The sequence below is a fragment of the Orcinus orca genome, chromosome 5, assembly GCF_937001465.1.
Source record: "Orcinus orca chromosome 5, mOrcOrc1.1, whole genome shotgun sequence".
Lineage (NCBI taxonomy): Eukaryota > Metazoa > Chordata > Mammalia > Artiodactyla > Delphinidae > Orcinus > Orcinus orca.
The window spans coordinates 145,485,364-145,498,209 of NC_064563.1; the positions used below are offsets into that span (position 1 = coordinate 145,485,364).

The 12,846-nt window shown below is 46.7% G+C and overlaps 1 protein-coding gene across 4 annotated transcripts in view; it reads right to left on the bottom strand.

The window, feature by feature from the left end:
- Positions 1-12,629, bottom strand: part of C2CD2 (C2 calcium dependent domain containing 2) — a 63,332-nt gene extending 50,703 nt beyond the window's left edge. For all 4 annotated transcript variants that reach the window (XM_049710292.1, XM_033418358.2, XM_004264579.3 and 1 more), the window contains exon 1: positions 12,357-12,629. In XM_049710292.1, coding sequence (XP_049566249.1) covers positions 12,357-12,629 — 273 coding nt within the window. The remainder of the gene's footprint in view (positions 1-12,356) is intronic.
- Positions 12,630-12,846: the final 217 nt, after the last annotated feature.

The window sequence follows — 12,846 nt, forward strand, 5'->3', positions numbered from 1 at the left end:
GAAGCCAATGGCTGCAGACTAGATACACAGATGGATGCCAAAATCAGTGAGTGGAAGTATGAGGGGTGACAGGATTTGTACAACCTCAAAGTATCTCCCCAAGTTATGTGGTAACTATAGCAGGAAAGGATAAGAGGAGACCTAAGACGTAAGAAGAGAAACAGGCGGAAATCACCTTAACCAAGGAATGAAGGCCACTGCTTCTCCCCAGCGGTACGCCACACTGCCATCACGCACCCCGCATGACGCAGCACACTGAAAGGGGCGCATCACTTCCGTGGTTTGTATAACTGCAGTCCACTTGTGTGAAAACACCAAACTGAGGGATATTTGGCAAAATAACAATCAATAGTCCTCAGAGTTGTCAAGGTCACAAAGAAACAAGGGAACACTGGGAAACTGTTACAGCCTGCAGGAGACAAACGCAAAGCAGCAACTCAATCCATGTAGGACCTGAATGGGACCCTGGAACAATAAAAGAATACTGGCGGAAAGCCGGTGAAATTCAGGCAGTTGCAAAGTCACCACGGCCTCTGCTGTTGCAGGCTTGCCCCGCATTCCAATTATAACTACCGTACCCCTCCCTCCCCACCCCACCCCCCTGCCCCGCCGCCCCCGGCCTGAGTGAGCCAGAGTCCCCTAATCTGCCACTGCTTGAACCCTGTCCTGTCTGGGCGGGAACAGATGCCTGAGGGCAACCTACACGTAGAGGCGGGGCCAAATCCAAAGCTGAACCCCGGGAGCTGTGCAAACAAAGAACAGAAGGAGCTGTGCAGCCTCAGGAGCAGCGGATTAAATCCCCACAAGCGACTTGAGGTACCTGCATCTGTGGAATACCTGACTAGACAACGAATCAACCCAAAATGGAGGCAGTGGACTTTGGGAGCAACTGTAGACTTGGGGTTTGCTGTCTGCGACCGACTTGTTTCTGATTTTTATGTTTATCTTAGTATAGTTTTTAGCTCTTGTTATCATTGGCAGATTTGTTTATTGGTTTCGTTACTGTCTTCTTTTTTTTAAAATACTTTATAATTTTTTTATTTTAATAATTTTAAAATTTTAATTATTTTATTTTATTATTTTTTTTCTTTCTTTTTTTCTCTCTTTTCTTCTGAGCCATGTGGCTGACAGGGTCTGGCGCTCCGGTCCGGTGTCAGGCCTGAGACTCTGAGGTGGGAGAGCCGAGTTCAGGACATTGGACCACCAGAGACCTCCCGGCCCCATGTAATATCAATCGGCAAGAGCTCTCCCAGAGATCTCCGTCTCAACACTAAGACCCAGCTCCACCCAACGGCCAGCAAGCTCCAGGGCTGGACGCCCAATGCCAAACAACTAGCAAGGCAGGAACACAACCCCACCCATTAGCAGAGAGGCTGCCTAAAGTCATACTAAGTTCACAGACACCCCCAAAACACACCACCGGCCACAGCACTGCCCACCAGAAAGACAAGATCCAGCCTCATCCACCAGAACACAGGCACCAGTCCACTCCACCAGGAAGCCTACACAAGCCACTGAACCAACCTTACCCACCAATAAACAACGGGAACTACAAACCTGCAGCCTGAGAAAAGGAGACCCCAAACACAGTAAATTAATCAAAACAAGAAGACAGAGAAACACACAGCAGATGAAGGAGCAAGGTAAAAACCCACGAGACCAAACAAATGAAGAGGAACTAGGCAGTCTACCTGAAAAAGAATTCAGAGTAATGACAGTAAAGATAATCCAAAATCTTGGAAACAGATTGGAGAAAATACAAGAAACGTTTAACAAGGACCTCGAAGAACTAAAAAGCTAACAAATAATGATGAACAGCACAATAAATGAAATTAAAAATTCTCTGGAAGGAATCAATAGCAGAACAACTGATGCAGAAGAATGGATAAGTGACCTGGAAGATAAAACAGTGGAAATAACTACCCCAGAGCAGAATAAAGAAAAAAGAATGAAAAGAATTGAGGACAGTCTCAGAGACCTCTGGGACAATATTAATCACACCAACATTTGAATTACAGGTGTCCCAGAAGAAGACAACAAAAAGAAATGTCTGAGAAAATATTTGAAGAGATTATAGTTGAAAACTTCCTTAACATGGGGAAGGAAATAGTCAATCCAGTCCAGGAAGCACAGGGAGTACCACACAGGATAAATCCAACGAGAAACACACCAAGACACATACTAATGAAACAATAAAAAATTAAATACAAAGAAAAAATATTAAAAGCAGCAGGGGAAAAGCAACAAATAACATACAAGGGAATCCCCATAAGCTTAACAGCTGATCTTGCAGCAGAAACTCTGCAAGCCAGAAGGGAGTGGCAGGACATATTTAAAGTGATGAAAGGGAAAAACCTACAACCAAGATTTCTCTACCCAGCAAGAATCTCTTTCAGATTCGACAGAGAAATTTAAATCTTTACAGACAAGCAAAAGTTAAGAGAATTCAGCACCACCAAACCAGCTTTACAACAAATGCTACAGGAACTTCTCTAGGCAGGAAACACAGGAGAAGGAAAAGATCTACAATAACAAACCCAAAACAATTGAGAAAATGGTAATAGGGACATACATATCGATAACTACCTTAAATGTAAATGGATTAAATGCTCCAACCAAAAGACACAGACTGGCTGAATGGATACAAAAACAAGACCCGTATATATGCTGCCTACAAGAGACCCTCTTCAGACCTAGGGACACACACAGACTGAAAATGAGGGGATGGAAAAAGATATTCCATGCAAAGGGAAATCAAAGGAAACCTGGAGTAGCAATTCTCATATCAGACAAAGTAGACTTTAAAATAAAGACTATTACAAGAGACAAAGAAGGACACTACATAATGATCAAGGGATCAATCCAAGGAGAAGATATAACAATTGTAAATATCTATGCACCCAACATAGGAGCACCTCAATACATAAGGCAAATGCTAACAGCCATAAAAGCGGAAATCGACAGTAACACAATAATTGTAGGGGACTTTAACACCTCACTTTCACCAATGGACAGATCATCCAAACAGAAAATAAATAAGGAAATTCAAGCTTTAAATGACCCATTAGACAAGATGGACTTAATTGATATTTATAGGACATTCCAACCAAAAAACAACAGGATACATTTTCTTCTCAAGGGCTCATGGAACATTCTCCAGGATAGATCATACCTTGGGTCACAAACCAAGCCTTGGTAAATTTAAGAAAATTGAAATTGTATCAAGTATCTTTTCTGATCACAATGCTATGAGACTAGATATCAGTTACAGGGAAAAAAAGTGTAAAAAATACAAACACATGGAGGATAAACAATATGTTACTAAATAACCAAAAGATCACTGAAGAAACCAAAGAGGAAATCAAAAAATACCTAGAAACAAATGACAATGAAAACACAATGATCCAAAACCTATGGGATGCAGCAAAAGCAGTTCTAAGAGGGAAGTTTATAGCAATAAAATCCGACCTTAAGAAGTAAGAAACATCTCAAATAAACAACCTAACCTTACACCTAAAGCAATTAGAGAAAGAAGAACAAAAAAACCCCAAAGTTAGCAGAAGGAAAGAAATCATAAAGATCAGATCAGAAATAAATGAAAAAGAGATGAAGGAAACAATAGCAAAGATCAATAAAACTAAAAGCTGGTTCTTTGAGAAGATAAACAAAATTGATAAACCACTAGCCAGACTCAACAAGAAAAAAAGGGAGAAGACTCAAGTCAACAGAATTAGACAAGAAAAAGGAGAAGCAACAACTGACACTGCAGAAATACAAAGGATCATGAGGGATTACTACAAGCAACTATATGCCAATAAAATGGACAACCTGGAAGAAATGGACAAATTGTTAGAAAAGCACAACCTTCTAAGACTGAACCAGGAAGAAACAGAAAATATAAACAGACTAATCACAAGCACTGAAATTGAGACTGTGATTAAAAATCTTCCAACAAACAAAAGCCCAGGACCAGATGGCTTCACAGGTGAATTCTATCAAACCTTTAGAGAAGAGCTAACACCTATCCTTCTCAAACTCTTCCAAAATATAGCAGAGGGAGGAACATTCCCAAACTCATTCTACAAGGCCACCATCACCCTGATACCAAAACTAGACAAAGATGTCACAAAGAAAGAAAACTACAGGCCAATATCACTGATGAACGTAGATGCAAAAATCCTCAACAAAATACTGGCAAACAGAATCCAACAGCACATTAAAAGGATCATACATTATGATCAAGTGGGGGTTATTCCAGGAATGCAAGGATTCTTCAATATATGCAAATCAATCAATGTGATAAACCATATGAACAAACTGAAGGATAAAAACCATATGATAATCTTAATAGATGCAGAAAAAGCTTTCGACAAAATTCAACACCCATTTATGATAAAAACTCTCCAGAGAGTAGGCATAGAGGGAACTTACCTCAACATAATATAGGCCATATATGACAAACCCACAGCCAACATCATTCTCAATGGTAAAAAACAGAAACCATTTCCCCTAAAATCAGGAACAAGACAAGGATGCCCACTCTCACTGCTATTATTCAACACAGTTTTGTAAGTTTTAGCCACAGCAATCAGAGAAGAAAGAGAAATAAAAGGAATCCAAATCAGAAAAGAACTAGTAAAGCTGTCACTGTTTGCAGATGACATGATACTATACATAGAGGATCCTAAAGATGCTACCAGAAAACTACTAGTGCTAATCAAAGAATTTGGTAAAGTAGCAGGATACAAAATTAATGCACAGAAATCTCTTGCATTCTTATACGCTAATAATGAAAAATCTCAAAGAGAAATTAAGGAAACACTCCCATTTACCACTGCAACAAAAAGAATACAATACCTAGGAATAAACCTACCTAAGGAGACAAAAGACCTGTACGCAGAAAACTATAAGACACTGATGAAAGAAATTAAAAATGATACAAACAGATGGAGAGACATACCATGTCCTTGGATTGGAAGAATCAACATTGTGAAAATGACTATACTACCCAAAGCAATCTTTGGGTAATATCAATGCAATCCCTATCAAACTACCAATGGCATTTTTCACAGAACTAGAGCAAAAAATGTCACAATTTGTACGGAAACATAAAAGACCCCGAATAGCCAAAGCAATCTTGAGAAAGAAAAACGGAGCTGGAGGAATCAGGCTCCCTGACTTCAGACCATACTACAAAGCTACAGTAATCAAGACAGTATGGTACTAGCACAAAAACAGAAATATAGATCAATGGAACAGGATAGAAAGCCCAGAGATAAACCCACGCACATACGGTCACCTTTTTTTTTTTTTTTGCAGTACGCGGGCCTCTCATTGTTGTGGCCTCTCCCGTTGCGGAGCACAGGCTCTGGACGCGCAGGCTCAGCGGCCATGGCTCACGGGCCCAGCCACTCCACGGCATGTGGGATCTTCCCGGACCGGGGCACGAACCCATGCCCCCTGCATTGGCAGGTGGACTCTCAACCACTGCGCCACCAGGGAAGACCTATGGTCACCTTATTTTTGATAAAGGAGGCAAGAATATACAATGGAGAAAAGACAGCCTCATCAATAAGTGGTGCTGGGAAAACTGGACAGCTACATGTAAAAGAATGAAATTAGAACACTGCCTAACACCATACACATAAATAAACTCAAAATGGACTAAAGACCTAAATGTAAGGCCAGACACTATACAACTCTTAGAGGAAAACATAGGAAGAACAATCTTTGACATAAATCACAGCAAGATTCTTTTTGACCCACCTCCTAGAGAAATGGAAATAAAAACAAAAATAAACAAATAGGACCTAATGAAACTTAAAAGCTTTTGCACAGCAAAGGAAACCATAAACAAGATGAAAAGACAACCCTCAGAATGGGAGAAAATATTTCCAACCAAACAACTGACAAAGGATTAATCTCCAAAATTTACAAGCAGCTCATGCAGCTCAATATCAAGAAAACAGACAACCCAATCCAAAAATGGGCAGAAGACCTGAACAGATATTTCTCCAAAGAAGATATACAGACTGCCAACAAACACATGAAACATCACTAATCATTAGAGAAATGCAAATCAAAACTACAATGAGATATCATCCCATACCTGTCAGAATGGCCATCATCAAAAAATCTACAAATAAATGCTGGAGAGGGTGTGGAGAAAGGAGAACCCTCTTGCACTGTTGGTGGGAATGTAAATTGATACAGCCACTATGGAGAACAGTATGAAGGTCCTTAAAAAACTAAAAATAGAACTACCATATGACCCAGCAATCGCACTACTCGGCCTACACCCAGAGAAAACCATAATTCAAAAAGAGTCATGTACCACAATGTTCATTGCAGCACTATTTACAATGGCCAGGACATGGAAGCAACCTAAGTATCCGTCGACAGACGAATGGAGAAAGAAGATGTGGCACATATATACAATGGAATGTTACTCAGCCATAAAAAGAAAGGAAATTGAGTTATTTGTAGTGAGGTGGATGGACCTAGAGTGTGTCAAACAGAGTGAAGTTAAGTCAGAAAGAGAAAAGCAAATACCATATGCTAACACATATATATGGAATCTAAAAAAAAAAAAAAAGGTTCTGATGAACCTAGGGGCAGGACAGGAATAAAGACACAGAAGTAGAGAATGGACTTGAGGACATGGGGAGGGGGAAGGGTAAGCTGGGACGAAGTGAGAGAGAGGCATGGACATATATACACTACCAAATGTAAAATACATAGCTATTGGGAAGCAGCTGCATCGCACAGGGAGATCAGCTCGGTGCTTTGTGACCACCTAAAGGGGTGGGATAGAGAGGGTGGGAGGGAGATGCAAGAGGGAGGGGATATGGGGATATATGTGTACATATAGCTGATTCACTTTGTTATACAGCAGAAACTAACACAACATTGTAAAGCAATTATATTCCAACAAAGATGTTAAAAAAGAAAAAAAAAGTAGCGTCTTCAGTTTAGTTAAAAACTTCTGTTAATTTCTTGTACTGTTACAATGTTAATATCATTTCATTATAAAATATAGTAACATTGTGCCAATATTAATTTCTTATAGGTTACAATGATAATATGATTGTACTATGAAACATAGTAACATTATACCAATGTTAATTTCTCATATTTTTACAGTGTTAGTATCATTATACTATATTATAGTGACATCGTACCAATGTTAATTTCTTGGTTCTGCTCTTGTGCTATGGTTATGTAAGGCTGGCTGAGGAAAGTATGGAAACTGAATTATTTTTGAAACTTCTCTCTAAATCTAAAAGCAGTAAAAAATTTAAAGCTTTTTTTTTTTAAGGAAGATGTTACAAGAAAGCAGCCCATCTTTGTTGACTCTATTGACTAAAGGCCTCACACAGATCTCATCGCATCTGGAGTGGATGCTGCTTTCCAGACTGAACCCAAACTTATCCTCTTCCACGGATGAAGCACAGAGAGGTCAGGGCTTGCCCAAGGTCACACAGCCCCAGAGCTGCCTTCCAGCCTAAGCAGTGGCCACACAGCTCTTCCGAGTGGCTCAAGAGGTCCCTTCCCTCCTCAGCAACCCACTAGGGGCTGACAGGAGTGGATGCTGCATTTTAGTTGACACTAACACTACACCCACTCTTCCTTCCCCTGAATTCCCGTCTTGCTGAGAGAATGGGTGAATGCAAAGAACAACCTGAACTGGCATCTACTCCTCGTTTCTATTGACAGTTTGCAAAGTCATCAGTGAGCCTCCTTTAATGTTGATTCTTTAGAAGTGAAAAACAAAGCACATTAAACAGCTTGTTCGGCCCAGGCCTGGCCAGCTCCCAAGCAGGGGAGGCCTGTGTCCAGACGGGGTGATGCGCATCTCCACCGTTTGTCCCCTTCCAGCGACAAGTTTCTAACAGGGCCTGTTATTCATGCTCCAATCGCCACCTGGCCCAAGCCAGCCGTGCGCTGGGCACCGGGTGCGCTGTGCCTGGACGGACAGGGCTCTGGCCTCCCTCACAATCCCGGGAGCTGATGAGGGCACCAGTGACCACAGGGTCCTGCTGGGGAGAGGGTGGGGCAGCAGAAGGTCAGGGACCCCTGTGCTGAGACCTGAAATACTGACAGGAGTTAAATAAGGAGAAAGGTTAAATAATGTTGGAGACACAATAAATGCCTTGTGGGAAGATCCCACAGAGGAGAGAACACTGAATGTTTGAGCAATGGAAAGGAGACCGGTTTGGGGGTCAGGCAGAGAGTGCCTTCCCATTCTTACCAGCTGACTTAGACTGTGGCCAGTGACCGTGGGTGGTCAAGGAGCTTGAATTTTTGGGAGCAGCGCACGAAGGAAGCTCATTATAGAATAAGGAAACTCCCAAGTCTTGTCACTTTGTTTACTTTTCAAGTTGCCACACCTCCTATACGAGTCAGAGCTATTAATAACATGTTCTAAGTTCACAGGACATTTTTTTTTTTTCTTCCCACAAAGACCACAAATTGTCCTACAGTCTCAGTCATTTGCATTTAGAACATTCCTCTGAAAAAAATCCTGGGGCAAAAGACTAAAGAGACAAACAGCTCTGTTAACCCTCCCCACCCGGGGCCTGGGCCTGCTGGACAAGTCCAGAACGTGGCCCTCACTCTCAGAATGCTGTTCCCCGCACGTGGTCCCAACAGCAGCAGCCTTGGGAGGAAGGTGCTGTCCAGCCCACCGGGAGGGGGCAGGGGACCATGGGCACACTGGCTTCCATAGCTGGTGACCTGCTGTGGAAACGGCAACACTGGAGCCACCAGGTGTGGACCACTGCTGGGGTGACTGTCGCCCCAAACCACTTTGTAAATGTTCATGTAAATAAATGCAGGGGAACCAAAGGGAAAACCTCAGCTGTTGCCTTTAAATAATACAGCATTAGTTCCCAGTCTGGTGACTGAGCCAGTTCCGGGAACTTTCTGTTCTCTGGGACCGAACCGCCATCAGATCAGCTGGAATTAGGTGTTTGCGATGGCAGAGTGGAGAGACGTGGGGTGAGGGGGACCTGACTGACTGACTGGTGGCTGGCTTACGGACACTGTGTGTACCCAGCAGCTTCTCACTAGTGAGGGGCTAGCTCAGGGAACTTGTGAACAATATAGGAAGCTCCCTGCGCCCCCAACAACTTCCTGAGTCTGAAGCGGGGGAGGGAGCAGGCATGTGTATTTTTTCAAAGCTCTCTAGGCAATTCGCCAGTGTTCCCCAAACACCTGGCATCAGCCCGACCAGCTGGCAGAGCAGCCATGGTTTCCTCACCTGTCTCTCCAATTCACCATTCTAATTACTCAGAGTGAGGGTTACAATCCCAGGGGCCCTCTGACACAGGGAACCTGCAGTGCCACAGTCCCTGGTCATCCGGGGCCAAAGGAGACTCCACAAGCTACTGACCCACCCTCAGCTCCTAGGAGATAGGAGCCCCTTTGTTAGGGATGATGCATTAAACAATCGCACCCTTTTATCCTTGCTTGCTGGACCGCAACTAAAGGAAACATTTGGGTCTCAAAGTCAAGTCTGCTGCCCACAGGGGACCATGACTGCAGATGTGGATGGACCAGGAAAACCCCCCAGCCCAGGGTCTAGGTCAACCCTGGCAAGTCTCTCTAGCCCGTGGGCCTCAGTCTCGCCTTTCGGAGAAGCAAGAGGTGCTGCGAGAAGGGTTTAGGGTTCCTTGCAGTCCTAAAACACAAGCTGGAGTAAAACAGAATGGGAGGAGTCGCTCCATTCAGGAGAGAATCCCACCTCGCACGGAAGACGCTGGAGATGCCTGAGTTACCGCCAATCCCCCAGCGCGATAGGCAGAGAAGTGGTCTCCTCCCGGGCCAGGGCAGACAGATAACAGGACAGGGTCGGGGCAGAAGGGGGACGCTAAGCTGTGGCTCGCCGGGCTGAGTGCGGGCTTGGAGGGTCAACCCTAATCGGGGATTAGTGGAAATCGTGTTGGAGGCAGGGCAGAGGGAGACTCCGCAGGGCTGGCTGCCAGGTCAGGACAGCCGCTAACGGAACACCAGGGACTGCTCACCCACGCTGTCATGAGTGTCGCGGTCGGGATGGCCCAGGACAGGGGAGAGGTATGCCAAGGCCAGGGCAGGAGTTACCCAGATCCTATCAGCCTGCAGAACGTTCCATCTGAATTCAAATCGAGCAACATTTCCAGGCACCAGGGAGAGCAAAGTGACGCCAGCAATTCCCTCCCCCCATCACACACACGCACACACACGTACACACGCACGCACACACACGCACACACATGCACACACACGCGCGCGCGCATACACACACACACACACACGCACCTGACACCACAGTCAGACCCAGTCTACTGTCAGAGGAGACTCAGGGCTGCCTTGAGCTTAAACCCAGTACATTATTGCCCCTTCCGGGCAGGAGCTCTGGAAAAACTGGTGTCTAAGACTCTGCAGTGCATGGCGAATAGCAGAGAACGGAGAAGGTGCAAAGGAGCCAGATCTCTCCCCGCCCCCTGAGCCAAGGGCCCTCTCTCCTCCCACACGGATTCAAGTGAGTAGGGAGAAAGGTTTGCCTCCGAAACCTTCAGGTATTTGCTTCAGTTCTCAGCCTTACCCGACCGGCTGCAGAAAAATTCCAGAGCAGGGATATCCTCCTTTCTCTCTGAGGGCTCCAGGCAAGAGGGTAATCTGGAAGCATTATATCGAAGGCAATCATAGTTTCTAAGCCAATCAGGAAATGTCAGGGAACACGGCAGAATGGTTTAAGCAGGACTGTCCCAGACTTACAGGAGGGAGGCTCGTGCCTCTGCCTGACCCTCTCAGGAGTCCCAGGGGGACGACCAGGACCCTACAGATCATTCGCCCCACACCAACACGCATGTTACAGCTCACGAAAGGCTGAGAAGCAGAATCAGTGGCCCACGTCACGCGCCCTGTCTCATCCAGCTGGGACAAGACTTTCACCCGCTCACAACTCCAGCCTGCAGTGTACTCAGCCCCGGAACGCAGGCCCTGGACACCAGGTCAACCAGGGATCAATGACAGCAGCTTCGTGGGGAAACAAAGCTGTGTTTGCTCACATAGGTGAGGTCACGTGGCTTTAGGGGCTCCCACAAGAGGTGGGGTGGCCCCCCCGAAGAGCTGTCCGGTTCTGGCGGCCGCGGCACGGACTCCAGGCACCGAGGCAGACGGCAGTCAAATGACCTTGAAGGCTTTTTTCATCCAAAGGTTACGGTTATTTTTTTTTTTTTTCCCCAGGGTTCAGAACACGGTCTTTTGTTGGACTTATGCTCATTCACACTCAAAGCTATTTTGTTTTTTAAACCCGTGGCTATGTGAGTCAGTCAAGGTCATGCGCAAAGACCACACAGAGGGCCCACCGTGGAATATTTTGAAGGTTGATGGTCCAGACACACAGCATTCACTATTTCCAAAGCAAAGCGCCACAGCCTTCTCCACTGAGTTCCCAAGCAGGTGGCGGAATGTGGTACACCTGGGAGCCATGAGGACAGGCGAAGACTGGGAGGTACCCCAAACCCCCCAGGCCCCCATTCCTCCTACGGAACACCTAGAAATAGCAGACGCCAGGAGCTTGTCATTAAACCAAGACGTCTTAGAAGCAAAAATAAGTCACCCGGTCATTAACCAGACAAGAAACATAACCACAGGAGCATGAGGTAGCAGAGCTCCGTCATAAGCCCCTGAGCTTTGAGGTAGGAGATAGGTGGGTTCAAATCCCAGCTCTGCCACCCACAGGCTGTGACCTTGGGCGGATTACTTAACCTTTCCAGGCCTCAGTTTCCCCACCTGTAAAATGTTGACAACGCCTCTGTCGCAGGAGTTGCGAGGATTCAGAGATGACAGACGTACCTGAAGCCCCCAGTACATGTCTGGCGAGTGGCTAGCCCTCAACGGTCACTAATTTTAAATGCCAAGGAATGCAAACCTTCTGGAAATAACACGCTGGGCGAAATTCAGCTCTGTACGTGGAAGCATATTTGGTTCACAGTTATTCAGGTGCAAACGCAGTTCGGTGTCCACCTGAATACGGGAATCCACCTGGGACGCCAGGAAAGGCAAGTATGAGCCTGAAGGGGAAGGGGCACCCCGAAAAGTCTCTCCAACAGCCAGTCTGTCCCTCCAGTGGAGCCTAGGGCCTGGCACACCTCACGTCTGGTTAATAAAATCGAATCATTTTGTCTTGATTCCCCATCAAGGGTCCTCCAGTCTTCAGGGTCTTTCTCCTAACTTTCAAGGATGCTCTGCCCCTTGAATCAGTCAAGGGCTGTGGCGAGCCTCCAGGGAAGAAGAGCTCTGCTCTGAACCCGCGCCCCGAGATCACCGCGCCCGACCCCGCAGCACGACCGGCCCTCACGGAAACTCACCGCTCTCCGTTTGGCCTCGTCGTTCAGGGCGGCCACCCAGGCGGCCTGCCACTGCTTCCTCCAGATGCTCAGCGTCACGATCCAGGCGAGCAGCGCATCCGGCTCGGGGCGCTGGCCCTCGCCGGGCTCCGCCGCCCGCCTCGGGGAGCGGGGTCGCGCCCTGGCCAGCGCCCACTGCGCCAGGTACAGGCCCACAGTGCCCAAGGCCACGACGAAGAGCGCCACCAAGCCCAGCCACTGGACCTCACCGAGCCACGAGTCCAGGCGGGACATGGTGATGGCGCATACCCGGCGCGCCTCGCCCCAACTTCCCAGGCAGCCCCTGGCCGGGCGCACAGCCCGCGGGCGGCGAGCTCAGGACATCAGCTCGCGGCCGGCCGGGGCTCGCGGGGGGCGGGGAGGGGGCGCGGCGGGCGGATCCAGGCGGCTGGCGACGCGGGCCCCGGGCGCCGAGAGGCCGGCGGGCGGGGTGAGCGGGAGGAAAAGCCCA